This window comes from Canis lupus, chromosome 6, assembly GCF_011100685.1.
Source record: "Canis lupus familiaris isolate Mischka breed German Shepherd chromosome 6, alternate assembly UU_Cfam_GSD_1.0, whole genome shotgun sequence".
In the NCBI taxonomy this organism is placed as follows: domain Eukaryota; kingdom Metazoa; phylum Chordata; class Mammalia; order Carnivora; family Canidae; genus Canis; species Canis lupus.
The window spans coordinates 6,766,488-6,785,183 of NC_049227.1; the positions used below are offsets into that span (position 1 = coordinate 6,766,488).

General features: G+C 44.5%; 1 protein-coding gene across 3 annotated transcripts in view; it reads right to left on the reverse strand.

Annotated features, from left to right (window-relative positions):
- Positions 1 to 18,483, reverse strand: part of FKBP6 (FKBP prolyl isomerase family member 6 (inactive)) — a 32,203-nt gene extending 13,720 nt beyond the window's left edge. For 2 of the 3 annotated variants that reach the window (XM_038539124.1, XM_038539125.1), the window contains exons 1-8: positions 18,330 to 18,483; positions 18,120 to 18,237; positions 17,603 to 17,692; positions 16,673 to 16,875; positions 15,327 to 15,446; positions 5,710 to 5,904; positions 5,476 to 5,585; positions 3,262 to 3,354 (exon numbers count right to left, since the gene is read on the reverse strand). In XM_038539124.1, the coding sequence (XP_038395052.1) occupies positions 3,264 to 3,354; positions 5,476 to 5,585; positions 5,710 to 5,904; positions 15,327 to 15,446; positions 16,673 to 16,875; positions 17,603 to 17,692; positions 18,120 to 18,237; positions 18,330 to 18,386 (984 nt within the window). In that variant the 5' untranslated portion in view covers positions 18,387 to 18,483 and the 3' untranslated portion in view covers positions 3,262 to 3,263. The remainder of the gene's footprint in view (positions 1 to 3,261; positions 3,355 to 5,475; positions 5,586 to 5,709; positions 5,905 to 15,326; positions 15,447 to 16,672; positions 16,876 to 17,602; positions 17,693 to 18,119; positions 18,238 to 18,329) is intronic. The other variant, XM_038539123.1, reaches the window with a different exon arrangement.
- Between the last annotated feature and the right edge of the window lie 213 nt (positions 18,484 to 18,696).

Consider the following 18,696-nt stretch of genomic DNA (forward strand, 5'->3'; position numbering starts at 1 on the left):
GAGACAGAATGAAGAAAAATGTTAGAACACCACTCCAAGTGGTGTTAGACACATACTAACAGTCTCCAGCCACGTTGGCAGTGGTTATAAAAGCTCTCTGGTGCCCTTGATGAAACCACTAGGACTGTGGATAGAGCTATGGGAGGTCTTAACCAAGTAGGTAGTTAGGAAACATTTAATAAAGTTTGAAGATAGCAAATACAAACACCGAATTACTGCCTTCACTGCACTGTGAACCACAGGGAAGACAGCTTCAAAACAGTTTATCAAACACTAGCTTGGGGTTTGCTGTGAACCTTTTAGGTCTTCCAATGTGCATGAGTCAAAAGATTGACTTCCAGCCTGACTTAGCTCATCCCAAGAATACGCCCATCCAGGAGTATGTGTGTTTGATATGCCCTCTGAAAATCCAAACTAAGGAAAAAGATGGTGCTGTGGAAGTCATAATGTGTTTGCTCCCTTGCACTGCTGAGTTGCTGGCAGAGCAGAAACCGCAAGAGATTCCTCATTTGATCTACTGGCTCTACTAGAGTGAGATGAAAGGTCCCACTCAGGAGAACAGTGAGTGTTGCAATAGCTAAATACCCTTGCTGGGCACCTTCCCTTCTGTCTGCCCATTCTCTTTATCCCCTTGATCTCTGGGACAAACAGCTTCTTACTTCACAGTCATTGCCCCCTCCCCTGCCCCCACTCTGTGGCGCTGGGAAGGGGTGCCCCTCATGGGCCTCTACATACTCCAAACAGACCAGAGTCCTGCTTTGGGATTTTTCAAACTGGAGCCCTGGCTCATGCAGGAAGAAGAGCTAGGTGTGGGGTAAGGAAGAGCTGGCTCTCAAATAGAAAGGCTGTGGAAGGGACTCCTGGGCATTCTTTATGGTGGGAGAACATGTGGCAGAGGGGAGACAAGGTCCTTGAGGCCTTCAGAACATTAGGTCTCCACCTGCCCAAGTACTGGCTGTTTGACCAGTCCAATTCTGTGAGCTCCCCAAATCCCTCCAGTGAATCTTTTCTAGCTGCTACTAGCTGAGGACAGGTTTCAGTCACTGGCAAGAATAGGCAACCTCACAGCCAATATGAGAGCCAGCCTGGAGGCTATGGTTTCAAAGAGGCTGGTCTAGCACTTCAGCTGTTTTACACTTGATCCAACCAACATTTACTGAGTGCCTGCCAATCATGTGCCGGGCATAGTTCCAGAGGCTATAAAATACAAAGACCAAAAAAGATATGGTCTCTGATCTCAAAAAATGTAGGAGAGCATGACAGAACACTAAAGACCCAGAGGCCAAAATATGTTATAATCTCAACAGTGGTGGGAAAGGGACAAGAATGGCCATTTTAGACCTAAACACCTGGGACTTAGGAATATCTGGGAAACTACCTAAAAACTCATCAGGTCCAGGGGCACCTGGGTGGCTCAGTCTGCTAAGTGTCTGCCTTGGGCTCAGGTCATGATTCCAGGTCTTGGAATCGAGTCCCACGTCAGGCTCCCCGCTCAGTGGGAAGTCTGCTTCTCCTTCTCCCTCTGCCCCTCCCCCTCAACTCACACATGTTCTTTCTCTCTCTCTCAATTAAACAAAATCTTTAAAAAACTCCCAAATAAAATCTTAAAAAAAACCCCAAACTCATCAGATCTAAAATGCCTCAGAGACAGAGAAAGCTGGGGGTGAGGGGGGTGGGGTAGAGACAACAAGAAGTAGCTGCCCTGATGGATTTTCCAAGGCCTGTTTCCAGGATGGACCCTGGAAGAACTGGGTCTTCGCTAAATGGCAGGACATGCCAGATGACTGTCAAAAATGTCTGGCAAAAAGCCGGCAAAGCTCCCTTCCTGTTGGACATGAACAACAGCCAAAGAGGAGAAGCCCTTTGGCTCATGTCTCAGTTCAGAAGACCTACAAATACTCCAATGTCCCCAAAAGACCTGAAGGCTGAGGTCACAGGGTCGGAATCCATGATAAAGGCAACACTGACTTCAGATACCGTCCGGTTGTTTTTGACAGGGCAGAGAACAGCAGTTTTTAGATCACTTGTGAAAATGGGATGAATAGGTCTTTTCACTGCCTTTCTCTCTTTTGTAGAGAGAGGTAGGTAGCAACAAAGGGGAGATTTATTACCATGAGCCCATTCGGCAGCTGTTTTCTTGTTGCTCCTTGTTTAACTTCTCTCAAGAGAGCAGAGTTAGCTACCCAGCTAAGCAGGTGTTTAAGGCAGGTGATTTTGTTTCCATTAATTTTCTTAAGTAATAGTAAACCAGACTAAAGACTCCGCTCATGAACTCCCACGGAAACCTTAACCCTGTGCCTGCTAGACCACAGGGTGTCTGCTGCAGTAGGAAGGTTAGGTTCTGATCCTGGGTAGTTCTAACTCCTTCTAGCCCCTCATACTAACAGTAAGCAGAACTTAAGAGTCCCTGACCATCCCTGCCTCTCGACATCTGGATTTTGTCTTCCTTAATGTGTTAGATGTAAAGTGCTACTGAAGCTTTTGGGAAAAACCAGATTAAGAAAAGCAATTCCGGGGATCCCTGGGTAGCTCAGTGGTTTAGCGCCTGCCTTCCGCCTAGGGCGTGATCCTGGAGTCCCAGGATCGAGTCCCACGTCAGGCTCCTTGCATGGAGCCTGCCTCTACCTCTGCCTGTGTCTCTGCCTCCCCCACCTTCTCTGTCTCTCATGAATAAATAAATGAAATCTTAAGAAAAAAGAAAAGAAAGGCAATTCCTGGGTGCCTGGCTGGCTCAGTCAGTTAAATGTGTGCCCTCGGCTCAGATCATGATTCCAGGGTCCTGGGATTAATAAGCCCTGAGCAGGAAGCCTGCTTCTCCCTCTGCCTGCCGCTCCCCATACTTGTGTTTTCTATGTCAAGTAGATAGATAAAAATCTTTAAAGAGAAAAGAAAAGGCATTCCTCTTCATTTCAAAGTCCAGATAAACTATCATATTAATGACTATACTCACAGTTCCATGTTCCAAGCTCCTATGAGGGCAAGGTTAACAAAACATAGAAAAAGTTTTTTAATTTTTAAGCTTAATACCTCCTAAACCTATAAATTTAACCTCCAGCTCCAGCTGGACTTTCCAATCTCCACGAGAAGGCCCATGGTATGTGTACTCCACACAGTCACTGTGCCATTATCTCCCACATGAACTTTCTATTCCTTCTATCTATGCTCAATTGTAGACAGCCAGTATTCACTGGTGGACTGAGAACCACCCTTCCATATATTGGACAAAATTCTGAAGCCTTTTTGCTTCAGCCTTTTGATTACCTTCAATTTTCTCCTACTGTAGAGCCGTTATCATTAGGAGTGAACATTCGGTGACACATTTCTTTTTCTTTATCTGTGTAGTCCCTGTAGTAACTGCAGAGAGAAACACACATTAGATAAGTCTATCTTTGTAGGAGGTGACATCTGGTGGCTGGAATACCACATTCAGGTCCAGAAATACAGAAAATCCAGTAGGTCTTGAACTGAATCCAGAGGGGATGGAAACCACGCTGGGGAGGTAGGAGAGCCACGTGAGGCTCCCAGAGGCCACTCAAGAAGCCCTTTGACAAAAAGCCCATAATGTGAAGAGTGCAGCTTTAAAAGTCTGGGAGCCACTGTGAGAGCTGCCAGGCTGAATCTTGTCAAGTGGCCTCATCATACTCCATGGCCTCTACTCTGAGATTTCTGTGCTAAAAAATGGTGAGATTCCAAAATTTCTATGTCTAATTTATGAGTACCCTGGGTAGGATACTTTTATTATTATTATTCTTGGTACCCTAGGTGGGACTGGAAAGGTACTTTTTAAATTTTTATTTTTTAAGATTATATTTATTTATTCATGAGAGACAGGGAGGGAGGGAGGAGGAAAGAGGGAGGGAGAGAGAGAGAGAGATGCAGAGACACAGGCAGAGTGAGAAGCAGGCTCCATGCAGGAAGCTCGATGTGGGACTCGATCCTCGGTCTCCAGGATCAGGCCCTGGGCTGAAGGCAGCACTAAACCGCTGAGCCACCTGGGCTGCCTGGAAAGGTACTTAAAAAAAAAAAGAGAGAGAGAGAGAGAGAGAGAGATTTTATTTACTTATTTGAGAGAGAGCAAGAGACAGCACACACATGTGTGCGCACAAGCAAGAGGAGAGGGAGAGGGAGCAGCAGAGAGATCCCTGCTGAGCAGGGAACCAGACATGGGGGCTAGATCCCAGGACCCTGTAATCAGATGCTTCACTGACTGAGCCACCCAGGTGTCCGACAAGATACTTTTAAAAATCAGAAAAACAGGGGCATCTGGCTGGCTCAGTTGATAGAACACGCAACTCTGATCTTGGGGTTGTTAAGTCTGAGCTCCATACTGGGTGTAAAAATTACTTAAAAATAAGATATTTTTAAAAATTTAAAAAATCGTTTCAGTTAAAAAAGAAAAACACAGAAGAAATTGCTGGACAGTTCTAAAAGGCCTAAAATGTGACAAATGGATCCGAATATAAGAGTTGCACATACCTCGGACTTTTTTTTTTTAACATCAAAAGCTTTAACTAGCAATCTAGTGTAAATGCTTAATGTCAACGAGAGCAATACAGAAGGACCAAAAAAAAAATCTAAAAAGTGGATTTTGAGGTATTGGAATTACACACTATTTATGTGTTTTTTAAAATATTTTATTTATTCATGAGAGACACACAGAGAGAGAGAGAGAGGCTGAGACGCAGGCAGAGGGAGAAGCAGGCTCCATGCAAGGACCCCGATGTGGGACTTGATCTCGGGTCCCCGGGATCACACCCTGGGCTGCAGGCGGTGCTAAACCGCTTCGCCACTGGAGCTGCCCCTATATGTTAATAATATATTCATTGTAGAAAACTTTGAAAATAATGTCCATAATCACAAAATGTTGTATTACTGAAACACTGGTATGTATGTTACGTGGGTAACAAGAATGTTACCCTATTGGCATGGGTCAGACTGGAAAGACCCCTCTCTTCAGTCTGTTAAGAACAGTGTTTTGTTTTTTTAGATTTATTTATTTATTCATGAGAGACAGAGAGAGAGAAGCAGAGACCTAGGCAGAGGGAGAAGCAGGCTCCTCGCAGGGATCCTGATGTGGGACTCGATCCTGGATCCTGTGATAACAACCTCAGCCAAAGGCAGGCATCCAACCACTGAGCCACCCAGGCATCCCAAGAACAGTGGTTTTCAACTGGTGACAAGTAGGGAGGAGTAGCTTAAGAACAAGACCCTTTTTACAAATTACATGGGCCCACCTATTTTAGGATGCTTACTTTGGGGATAGGCAGTGGGGAACAGGGAGATGGGAAATGATCCCGACTTAGTCTGGAGGTCTGCCCCACCTTCTCACTGGGAGCTGTTGGTTTAGCGCTTCATAAAGCCAGCTCTAGGGGGCGCTGCCTCCCAACACATGCTAGGCAACATTTCCAAACCATCCTTTTCCCAGATGGTCACTGGCCTCTTTTTTTGGTTTGCACTTCTGCAAACAGGTCTCACCTAGCCAGTTTCTTCAGTTCATTATTGATATCATGATTGAAGGGTTGTTCCTTCTGGGCTCGCACTAGAAAATCTCGGGCCTTCTCATACTCAGTCATGAAAAGACAGGCCTGCAAAGGACAGAGTTTTAAAAACATACTTGGTTAGGAAAGAGCATTTTTCTAGTGCCCAAGTTGAACATCACTGCTTTCTTTTCTTGGGTGCTTGTTCTCAAGTCCCTGGCCTCCAACACACCTGTCCACACCGGAAGAGGGCCTTAGCATTCTTCTGGTCAATGAGCAGAGCCTGTTCTCCATAGCGCAGAGCCGTGGTGGGTCTCTCCAGCCTCAGGTATGTAAAGGATAGGTTAAGGAGAACAAGAAGCTTAGCTGCTTCCACCAGGTGCTGCTCTTCAGGAGGAGCTGATCGTCGGTGAAGAAGCAACAAGGCCTGTGAAGAAGGAAGACAAATACTCAAGATGAAGTACATAATATTATTGAAAGCCCTAAGAATCCAGAAAAAAAATACTAGAGGTAAAAAACAAAAAACAAAAAACAAAACCAAAACCAAAACTGAGCTCAACAAGTTGCAGGACACAATTTCAATATATGAGAGTTAGTTGCATGTCTCTAATCTAGCAGTAAACAATCCAAAAATGAAGACTACAATTCCATTTACAATAGCATGAAAGGAAGCCACAATAAATTTAAATTGCAAGAATTGTATGTTAAAAACTACAAAATACTGAAGAAATTAAAGATGATCTAAATAAATGGAAATACATCCCCCCCCCAAAAAAAGAAATACATCCCATGTTCATAGATCAAAAGACTTAATATAGTTAAGAAGGCAATAGTCTCCAACTGATCTACAGATTCAAAGCAACCACTACCAAAATTTCAATAGCCTTTTTTGCAGAAATGGTCAAGCTGACCTGAAAACTTGCATGCAAAATCAAGGGATGCCAAATAGCCAAAATATTTAAGAAGAGAAAATGGAAGACTCACACTTTCAAATTTTAAAGCTTATTTACAAACCTATAGTAGCAAAGCCAGTGTGGTAACAGCATAAGGAAACACATAGGTCAATAGAACAGAACTGACAATGCAGATTGAAAATCCAAAACAAACCCATACTTCTGTAGTCAATGGATTTTCAAGAAGGGGACCAGCCCCATTCAACAGGAAAGAGTAGTATTTTCAATGAAAGGTGCTGGGACAACTGGATGTCAACCTGTGAAAGAGTGAGGTTGGATTCCCACTTCAAGCTACATAAAAAGTTAACAAAATGGATCATAGACCTAAATGTAGGAGCTAAACTGTATCACTCTTAAAACATTAGGTTTAAATCTTCATGACTTTGGATTTGATAATGGCTTCTTAGAAATTACATGAAAAGCACAAATCTCCAAAAGGAGATTAAACGGACTTCAAAAGTAAAAACTTTTGTGTTTTGAAGGATGCTATCTGAACACAAATAAAAAAATAAATTTATTATTAAAAAAATGAAGGATGTTATCAAGAAAATGAAAAAAAATGAAGAAAAGTCACTATAACCATCATTTACTGGTTTAAGCTGATAACATAATGGTTTACTACTGTCATTGTCCAAACCTACAGATAATTCTGTATTTTTTAATAAAAAGATATTCTACATTCTTGAAAAGAAAAAAAACATGAAAACACAACTCACAGAATGGGAGAAGATATTTGTAAATCATATTTTAAAAAAACCTAGTATACAGACAATATAAACGAACTTTTATAAGAATAAAAATACAGAAAACCCAATTAAAAATGGGCAAAGGATATGAATTGACATTTTTCCGAAGACACGCAAATAGCTAATCAACACATTAGTTATCAGGAAATGTAAATCAAACTTATGAGATATCGCTTCACACCCACGAGATATGGCTAGAATTTGAAAGATGGAAAATAAGTGTTGGTGAGGTTGTGGAGTAATTGGAACCATCCTACCATTGGTGGCAATGTGAAATGCTGCAGCAACTATGGAAAACGGTTTGGCAGTATTTCAAAAAATTAAACATGACAGTTACTACAGGACCTAGCACTTGTGCTCCTATGTACAAACCCAAGGAAAATGAAAACCTAGGTCTACACAAGAACTTGTACACCAATGTGAAAAGCAACATTAATCATAATAGCCAAAAAGAGGAAAAAATCCAAATGTCCAGTAACTGATGAATGAACAAAACATGGAAGGATCCACATGACATACTGCTCAATCTTAAAATGAAAAATTTGGTATATGCTACATGGATGAAACTTGAAAATGTTATGCTAAGTGAAAGAAGCCAATGACAAAAACAAATACTGTAGGACTCCATTTATATGAATACCCATGGTACACAGACAAATTCCTAGAGGCATGAAGTAGAATAAAGATTACCGGGGCTGAGCAGCCCAGGTGGCTCAGTGGTTTAGCACCGCCTTCAGCCCAGGGTGTGATCCTGGAGACCTGGGATCGAGTCCCACATCAGGCTCCCTGCATGGAGCCTGCTTCTCCCTCTGCCTGTGTCTCTGCGCCCCACTCCCACCATCTCATGAATTTTAAAAAATCTTAAAAAAAAAAAAAAAAAGATTACTGGGGCTGGAGGAAGGGGGAGAATGGGGAGTTTTGTTTAATGGCTAAACAATGTGTGGGATGAGGATAAAGTTCTAAAAAGGGTAGTGGTGATGCCTGTACAACACTGAATGCACTTAATGCCACTGGCCTGTATATCTGAAAATAATTAAAATGATAAATTTTAGGTGATGTTTTTACCAAAATTAAAAGATAAAAAATTTTAAGACAGAATGGAGTATTAATACACATTACAACATGAATGAACCTTGAGAATATTTTGCTAACTGAAAGAAGCCAGGCATGAAGCACGATACATTTGATGATTCTATTTTACATAAAATGTCCAGGAATAGGCAAATCCATAGACACAAAGTAACATAGGGGCTACCAGGGCATGCTGGGGGAATGGAGTGTAACTGCCAACACGTATAGGGTTTCTTTTTGAGGTGATGAAATGATCTGGAATTAGTGTCGATAGATGCACAACATTATGAATACACAAAAACCCACTCACTTGTACATTTTAAAAATGAATTTTATGGTATGTGAATTCTCTCAACAATAGCAAAGGAAAAAGACATGATGAAGACAAAGTGTGAGCAGCGGCAACGTGACTCACAGGGAGGATTCCTTTTGAAAGAACTGGAAAACACAGCAGGCAAGATGGTGCCATAGGTAGAAAGCCACCAGCCTCCCTTCACTTTCTCTTTCATCTCTAAGCCCTGGGGATTTGTCACATAGTTTCTGTCCATTGCCTTCACACCTTCTGAACTGCTTCAGGTCTCATATCCCCAACTTGAATCTATCCCCTAAGCTCTGGTCCCATTCTTAAACAGAATCATGGGACATTCTGCCACCTGGAAACTGTCTTCTACAGCCACCTTTATCTGGCTACTCTAATCAGTAAGCAAAACTGAAGCTGACTAGCCTCTTTCCCAGTTATTCTTGTTTAAAAAATTCTCAGATGACAAATCTTCAAGTAATGCTATTCTTTGGTTTTCGTTGTCACTTATAAAAAACTTCATCAGGGGCTCCTGGGTGGCTCAGGTGGTTAAGTGTCTGCCTTCAGGTTAGATCAAGCCCCAAGTCAGGCTCCCTACTCAGTGGGGAGCCTGCTTCTCCTTCTCCCTCTGCTCTCCCAACGCCCCGCTCATGTTCGCACTCTATCTCAAATAAAAATCTAAAAAAACAAAACAAAACAAAACAAAACAAAACCTTCATCGAGTCTAGTCATTCAGTTCTGAAAATAATTCCACCTGGATGGCTCAGCTGGTTGAGTGTGTAGCTCTCGATTATGTCTTAGATCACGATGTCAGGGTTGTCAGATGATGCCCTGAACTGGACTCTGTGCCGAGCATGGAGCCTGCTTAAGATTTTCACTCTTCCTCTACCCTCCACCCTCCTCCCATCCCCCCAAAATCACCACCAACTCCAGAACTTTTTGTTTTATCTTTATGAGTCCTACATTCTGAAACATTGCTGGATCTCCGTGACAGGTTTAGCTACAACATGCCTAGTGCAGTGCCTAACAAGGAATAAATGTGCATTAACGAAAGTCTGTCCCTTTAACATGTCCTGTATATGGTGGTGTACTGGTAAAGGTTTAACCACCAGCTCCTGGGGGAAAGGGAGCCTATTCCTGTGGTGTATTTTAACCCTGGCTGATTTCAAGCTACCAAAATAACATTAACCGGCTTGCAAAACTTCCTGAGAATTTTCCACTTGGCTCTCAGGAGCTCCTGCACACCACTACCTGCATGCTACTAACTGTTGGCTCTTCCCCAAATAACAATTTTATCACCTCACTCTCCTTTCCACCACTGGTTCCCTTCCATCCTCTTCATAAAGTCCAGATACATCCAAACACATTTTAAAGTCATCTTGAGTCTAATTACCTCACCTTTATCTTCCTGGTATCCTCCAAATATAACCTGTGTTTTAGACTAAGTATCCGCCAACTGCCCCCTGAACAGGCTCTGTTCTCTACCTTTGCTTATTCTTTTCTCCTGCCCAGAATTATGTTCTGCCTCTTTCTCTGCCATTTCATCCCTCTAGACTCAGCTGAAGGCCACTTCCTCTAAGAAGCCACTGCCAGATATTCTAGCCCACAAAAATCTTCCTCCTCTGAAAATCTACAGTACTAGATACTACAGGTATTTCTTAGTTGCTGGAATACATTTTATCTTTCTAACTACATTAAAATTTTTCGAGAGCAAGGACCTTGCCTTCTGCCTTGTGCAGAAGTCTTTCTGCACGTCCACACAAGGCTGAGCAAAAGGCTGGAAACAGTGGCACGCAAATCAATGCCAATCTGCTGCTTTAAAGAATGAGGACATTTCTAACATGAACGTAGCAAAACTTCTGGCTGAGCAAGATAGACTTCACACACGTCCTTTAGGCTCTCCTGCCCTTAGGATTAGAAAAGCAGACTCCAAAAAGAGCGAAGAATAAGAGGCTTGGTAGCAAACCCAGTATGTCAGAATGGATGGCAGAGTCGGGTCTGACGTGGCAGAAAAAGTGCTAATATATGAGGGGCTGGCCGGCAGCTCAGGGTCCTGGGAACTGACAGAACTAGCAATCAGGCTGGCACACAAGTGGCGTTGAATATGGGAGGAGGAACTCCAGTTCCCTCTCACTCCCTGGCCCTATGCATCGAGGTGGCCACGCCTCCCCACCACCTCTGGAATCAGTCTATTTTCTGGAGAAATGGAATCAAAGGAGCTCTGGATTCTGGGACAGCAGGTGATAGGAAGGAGGTAAACCGGCAATGGGCATTAAAGGACAGTTCCAACAACAGCTAGAGAAACCCTCTGTCCTGTCACCTTGCTCAGCTCCCAGGACGCTGGTAGATAGGCATTTATACAGGCAGACGATGGAGTGGGGTGGCTCCTGAGAAAACCACAGGACAGAGAGATGTGAGAGCCCAAAAGATCACACTGCAGTGTGGCCTACCAAGCGCTTGGGAGTTTCTCATCAGCTTCTGATGTCTCTCCCAAGTCCTAATGGGCAGCCAAAGATCCCAAGACATTGGGGGAAAGCCTCTGTGGGAAAGACAGCCTCCCATCTCAGACTGGCTGTCCTCCCATCTTCTACAGTAACAGGATTTTTTTTTGCTGGGCACGTATACAATCAGAACATAAGTATTTGCTAGCCTTCCTTGCAAATGGTTATAGCCAGAAGAACAGGTAATGGAAAACATACCACAGTACAAGGTTCACAGGTGCATACCCTTAGCCCTCTTCCCTCCAGCTGCTTGTAATTTAGAGTCTACCATCCTAAATCACAAGGCCCAGAACTCTCCTCTACAAATGGGAATACAGGGAAGTGGGAGAGTGCTAGGTATCTGAAAACATTGTGGATTCACAGCTACCAACCAGCTCTTGTCACCTCAAGCCTTTCACATGAGTAAGAAACAGTAACAGTGCCCTAGTGATAGCTAATGAGTCTAAGACCTACTACCAAAGAAAAAAATAAGACCTACCACCAAACCTGATGTAAGTGGACACAGTTTCCTACAGACAAGAAAAAAAACCCCAAGAATGGAGATATTTTTTAAACCTGAAAAGCAGAGAGAAACTTAATTATAACCAACAGTCTGAAAACGTCAGAGAAGGTGACATATGCGTGAAACAAGAACAAAAAGTTCTTGCTGGGGAAAGTTAAAGAAATGAACCACAAATTAGGAAACATGGCAAATAGGGATGCAAATAGGGTGCAGTCAGTTCAACACCCCACTCTTGGGGATGCCTGGGTGGCTCAGTGGTTGAGCATCTGCCTTTGGTTCAGGTTGTAGTCCTGGGATCCTGGGATGGAGTCCTGCATCCGGCTCCCTGTGGGGAGCCTGCTTCTGCCTTTCTTTGTGTCTCTCGTGAATAAATAAAATCTTTAAAACAACAACAACAGGGATCCCTGGGTGGCGCAGCGGTTTGGCGCCTGCCTTTGGCCCAGGGCGCGATCCTGGAGACCCGGGATCGAATCCCACGTCAGGCTCCCGGTGCATGGAGCCTGCTTCTCCCTCTGCCTGTGTCTCTGCCTCTCTCTCTCTCTCTCTCTCTGTGACTATCCTAAATAAATAAATAAAATATTTAAAAAAAAATAAAATAAAACAACAACAACAAAAACACCTGACTCTTGATTTCAGCTCAGGCTGTGATCCCAGGTTCATGAGATTGAGCCCTTCGTTAGGTCTGTGCTCAGCATGGAGTCTGCTTGAGACTCTTCCTCTCTCCCTCCAAAATGAATAAACAAATCTTGTGTCACCTGGGTGGCTCAGTTGGTTAAGCATCTGCCTTTGGCTCAGGTCATGATTCCAGAGTGCTGGGATCGAGCCCCACATTGGGCTCCCTGCTCAATGGGGAGTCTGCTACTCCCTCTCCCTCTGTCCCCCTCCCTCCACTTGTGCATGTGCACAGGCTCATACTCTTTAGTATTTTTTAAAAATAAAATAAATAGGGACACCTGGGTTGCTTAGTGGTTGAGCATCTATCTTCAGCTCAGGGTATGATCCTGATCAAATCTTGCATTGGGTTTCCAGTGGGGAGCCTGCTTCGCCCTCTGCCTATGTTTCTGCCTCTCTCTCCCTCTCTCTAAATAAAATCTTTAAAACAAATAAATCTTTAAGGAAAAAAAAAAGGGATAGATGGCAAAGAAAATCAAAGATAGCTCCCAGACAATGAAACAACAAGATAACACTGAAAGAAAAAAAAGGGAAAGTAGAAGCTCAATCCAGGAAGTCTAACAATTAACAGAGCCCCCCCCCCCCCACACACACACAAAAAGAAAACACAAACAAGGGCAAATTATCAAAGAAATAGCTCAAGAAAAATTTCCAAAATAGAGGACAAGTTTCCTGAATGAAAGGATACACCCAGGGCTCAAAACAACAAAATTTAGAACATACACCCATGACTGTAAAATTTAATAACACCAAAGGAAAAAAGATCCTTAATCTTTACAGAGAGAAAAGGTCACACAGAAACAGGAACCTAAATGATATCAGACCTTTTAAAAAAGATTTTACTTATTTATTCATGAAAAACATGGAGAGAGAGGCAGAGACACAGGCAGAGGGAGGAATAGGCTTCACACAGGGAGCCCGACGTGGGACTCGATCCCGGGTCTCCAGGATTATGCCCTGGGCTGAAGGCACCGCTAAACCGCTGAGCCACTGGGCTGCCTGATAGCAGACTTCTTGACAGCAATTATAAAAGCTGGAATCAAACAATAATCTTCTAAACCTGAGGAATGGTAACTGGATGCTAAAATTCCTAGAATTATATACTCAGTTATGCCAACTCCCAAGTGTGAGGTAAGTACAAGAATGTTTTTGGAAATGCAAGGATATACTTAATCAACACAAGGGGTAAGCAGAAAAAAGCAACAGTCCATAAACAGAATCACAGGAAAGCCCAGGACAAGTACTCTGAACCAGAGCACTGGAACGTAGAGCGAAAACGCTAGTGAGAACTAGAGATTCACCTTCTGAAAGAAAAAATAAAAGGTGTTAAAAAGAGCAACTAAAGCATGTCCAGTATCAACTCAAATGCCAGAAAAAGCTGCACACAGACTTAGAGGGACCAACTCTGGGGACAAGACCTGGGCAAGAGAACTAATGGTGAAAGGACTGAACTGATCTTTCTTCACTGGGAAGATTTTGCCCCTATGTGAGCAGGTTCTGTACCAAGAAACTTTACAACATTAGTAGCATCTGTGATTCGGGCCAACTGTGAGCCCAAGCCTGTACCTTGATTCTGTCAGCATTCCAAAGGACAACACACTCATGCACTCTGCCTGCCTGTCTTAAGCACACACATAGAAACCAAATTTGTGGCAGATACCATTAGCCACCTACCCAAAATCCATCTCTCTCCTTCTCTAGCATAGCCTCTATTTCATTCAAAGCAGCAGTATACAAATTAAATTGCATTTCCCACCTTCCTACACAGTTACTGGGGTCCACTGAATATGGGTTTGGCTAATGACATAGAAAAGGAAATCACTGGGTCAGGCGGTACTTCCGGAAAGCTCTTAACGTAAGTACACCAGATTCTCTTCCCCTCCCTTCTTCCTGCCTGTGTGACCATGTGATGCTACAGGTTGGAGGACCATCTGGGGATCAAAAACACAAGGATACATTTAAGGGTAGTGGAGCAGAAAGATGGAACGTGGATCCCTGATGGCTTCATGGAACTGACCTACTACCTTGGATTGCTTTCCCTCTCATTTGAAGAAAATTTATATTATGGTTTATTTTCATTAATTAATTACTACTTTAAAGTGAGCACACAAGCTTGTGAGCAGGGGAGATGCTGAGAGAGAGTGAATCCTAAGCAGGCTGCACACAGCCTGATGCAGGGCTCGATCTCATGACCTGAGCCAAAAATCAGGAGTGGGATGCTTAATCGACTGAGCCACCCCATGCCCATAAATCTGGTTTAAAGTACACTTTTTCAAGATTCTGTTGCTTGCAGCTGAATGCAAATCCTGAATGATTTAGTTCTCTTCACAAATGAGACAAAATTAGAATGCTCCTTAGGCTCTAAACTTGGTCCTGTTTGCCTCTAGAACCTAGGGCAGAGTTTGGGATACAGAAAATATTCATATTTGCTGAATGAGTTACAAAGCAAACAGTGAATTCCTGTCAGTACAACCTACGCTAGAAGTCAAACCACAATCCAAAGTCTGGTGGGAATGGAAACACCTCAGAGTTTAGAGAAATCTCTGCTATCAGAGAGACAGAAAATGAAGATGGCAAATGGGATGGAAAGTCAGTTGACAGAAGACCTAACTCTGGAACGAAAGCTTTTAAAGACTTTATACTGAAATACACATAATTACAAAAACAAGTCAACAGTTCAACAAACTTTCACAACCTGAACATACCCATGTAACCACATCCAGACACAAACACAGAACGTTACCGGGCTTCCCAAATCCCATGTCCCCTCTCCCGGTCGTTATCCCCTGGCATGAAGATTTTTTAATGAGTTTTTTCTTTTTTTTTTTTAATTTTTATTTTTATTTATGATAGTCACACAGAGAGAGAGAGAGGCAGAGACACAGGCAGAGGGAGAAGCAGGCTCCACGCACTGGGAGCCCGACGTGGGATTCGATCCCGGGTCTCCAGGATCGCGCCCTGGGCCAAAGGCAGGCGCCAAACCGCTGCGCCACCCAGGGATCCCTAATGAGTTTTTTCTTAATGACTGCATGTAAATAATAGGGACAAACAAGAACTTAAAAAAATGTTGTTAGGGTTTAAGTTTGTACTTCTAAAGCATCCTTACCCGTTTATATCTCACTTTGGCATCATAGAAACGATTTTGGCGGAAAAGGTAGTTGCCAAACTCCCGTTCAGTAGCTGCCACTTTTAGGACCTTCTGAAGTGGAAATTGATCTTGTTGCTCCTGAGGACCAAAGACAAGGACACCCAGCAAGGAAGCTGAAAGCCACACTACCATGATGCAAACGTTAATTACAAATGTGAATTTTTCTCTTTCAGATTTTTGTTTATTGCTGTGTGTGTGCATGTACTGGGCTTCGTGCTCCTGCAGAGGTCATCCCTGTGGCTCCCGGCAGAAGCTAAGGGAGACTGATATTACATGCTCTCGTTTTATGCACAAGAGCAAAAAGGTGGTCTACTCCTCTAGTCCTCCCAGAGATGCTCCCTCAAGAAACATGGTCACGTAGAATTCCAGAAACTGCTGGAACTTGCCAAGCATGGAAAATAGGTCTCACAACCACCACTTATCCAACAAGCATTTAATGGGTCTTTAGTCTGCCTGGGCACCCTACTGGTCTCCATGGCCACAAATGCTGGGTACACGTCAATCACCCACAGAACCTCTTTTCAAACACACATGTCCTAGCCTTGTCCCTGCCCAGAGATTCTCAATCAGGACACCATAGGTGGGCCCCAGGTATTTGTAACAATCTCTGTTTTGTGGAAAAGTGAGAAAAAGGTAAGGGCCCTCACTTGAGGAGGTGACAGTTTAGCTGGGGAGATGTCATAGCCAGATACAAATCTAGGTGGACCTCCAAGGGCACACATACAGACCAGACTGTGTGGGACAGCATGACTGTGAACATGTAAGGCTGCCGAAGAGATTACAAGCCCTAGTTCACGTGATGGGTTACGTGAAAGGCTACAATGAAAAGGTAACATTTAAGTTACGAAGGCAAAGGCCATGTGTCCCCATTTGCCTGGGACTTTCCTAGTCTACACCTGGTGTCCAGTTAAGAATCTTTTCTGTTCTCAAGTATTTTAGATTGGACAATAAAATCTATATTCATCTTAGTCAACCCCTACCAATGTTTGATTTGCTGGAAACCAAACAATGTTGAGAAGCAAATGGTCACGTCTTACACGAAGAACTAGGCAGAGGGTGACTAAAAGCTCACCTCTGTTGGTCTAGAACCCAAGGTCAGGGCTTGGCTTAGAACATCTGCCCACACAAGAAGCACAGCTAAGATGAACACGTACCAAGAAGTAGGAGAACTCCACCACCGCCGCCACCACACAGGAGCCTCAGGGTGGAATGTGGGGCAGAGGATCACCTTCAGGGTAGGGTAATTACCAAAACCACAAACCCATTCTCCCTATAAAATACGATGTCCGTACTCCAGAACTTACAGCTGAAAGGGCACAAAACTTGTCTGACTCAGCAGAGTCCAGGAAGTCAAGCAGCTCAATCTCGAATAGGACAGTGGTGTTTGGGGGGATCAAGGGAGGGCAGCCCAGCGTTCCATAGGCATAGGTTGGTTTGAACAGAAACCTGGCCAGCTCTCCTCTCCGCATGCTTAGAAGGCCCAACTCCATGCCCCAGAGGGTAATATCTGGAAGAAGGGACAAAGAACTTGAAATTTGCTGAGCATCCTGATCCAACATCATCAATTTCTTCCCCCTGGAAATTCAAATCCTTCCACATACGCCAAGCCTTCTGCATTATGGTCCCAACTCACTTTTCAGTTGGTTTCCCACTACACCATTCCCAAACTTCAACTTCTGTGGGCTCTGCAACAATCTGGCCTACCACTGTTCACGAAGCTCCTTCCTCCTGCGAGAAAGTTCCTCCGGCCTAGCTTTTATCCTGATTGAAATCTTACACAAACTTCAAGGCTTGTTTCAAATGCCCCATTCCTGAAGCCTTTCCTGATCTTCCCAGCTGGAATCAACTGGGCCTTCATTAAGCACTCCCAAAACACTACTTATGCCCCCAGGACCTCACTGGATTCTGTGAATGTGCTCAATCTCCTCCACCACACTAGCCCACTAGTTCTAATCATTTGAGGAGTACATCTTCTCTTTTCACCCTGCATGATAGATGCTAAACCCTCAATAAATGTTCAGTTAACAAATGAACACGCACCATAGTTCTCAGGATGCAAAGGTAACGTTGCCAGGTAAACCATCACCCGAGTGTCTAGACCTCAAGGGGAAACGTGGACAAGAAGGGCATGGTTTAGCAAAAACCCACCTCAGAAAAACCAACTCAAAGTCTTTCATGCCTTGAAGAATTCCCTCAAATATTTCCTTATTTTCCAGCTGCTCAGCTCAACTTACCCTCTCCAAGTTTCATCAGCCGGGGGGTTTTCCTAAAGCAATTAGAATCAAAAGGCTTATCCATGTGCTCCAGATATCCAGAATATTTCACTAGGACAGAAGAAACGGTACAAGAAAATAAACCAGGAATGTGCACACCTCCTTATCAACTGTTACCAAAAAACAACAAGAACAATAACAACAACAAAAAGGATGAAATTCAATGTGCTTTGCCTGCCACCCTGATAGAAAAAAACCTTTGCTCAACGTTTGGACGCCTGCCCTTTGGCTGATTCAAGAGCTTGGCTGGTGGGCCTCAGCGTCCCTTGTTCACGGTGGCCTCATGCAAAGGAGCGATGGGTTCCTTCGCTTTCCCTTAAAAACCCGAATTGTAACAAAATGAGCGAGTTTCACCCTTTTTGTTTTTATTATTATTATTTTTTAGACACAACCTTCCCCTCCCCACCTCCCAAGGTAAGGTACAGAAAACCGTTAAGGCCCAGCACTCCGCCACTGTCAGCTAGGAGGCAGGTGGTACCTAGCACGGAAGCGTCCGGGGTCACCAGCTCTCCAGCACCCTCTCGGATGACGTCCTTCAGCACGCCCCGGTCCCCCGAAATGTCCAGCATCCTCCGACTTAACCTCTCATACGGTGACTGGCAGGGAGAGACACAAGACCTCAGAGCGCCGGCTTGCACCCCGACTCCCGAGCCCCGCGCCCAAGACTCCACAGCGCGCAGCCTCTCACCTGGCCGGAAGCGTTGTCCCCTTGCAGGACCCTTGGGCTCCGCGTGCTCCCCCCCATCCCCAGGCGGCCGGGCCGCAGCGCGCACCCTCAACCCCCTCGCCTTCCCAGCAGTGGCCCAGCCACCCCTTTATAGCCGGCGCGCTCCCGCTCCCGCTCCCGCTCCCGCTCCGGCTCCCGCTCCCGCTCCCGCTCCGGCTCCCGAAGGCGGCTCAGCTCAGGGGCCCCGCGCTCAGCGTTCAGGGCCAACCGCCGCCAACCGCCTGCCCGGGGGCCTAAGGCAGCGCCCTGAGCACGCGGCGGGGACTCACGGCACGTGGCAGGGCACGTGACGGAGAGGCGCGGAGCATGATGGGGCACGTGACGAGGA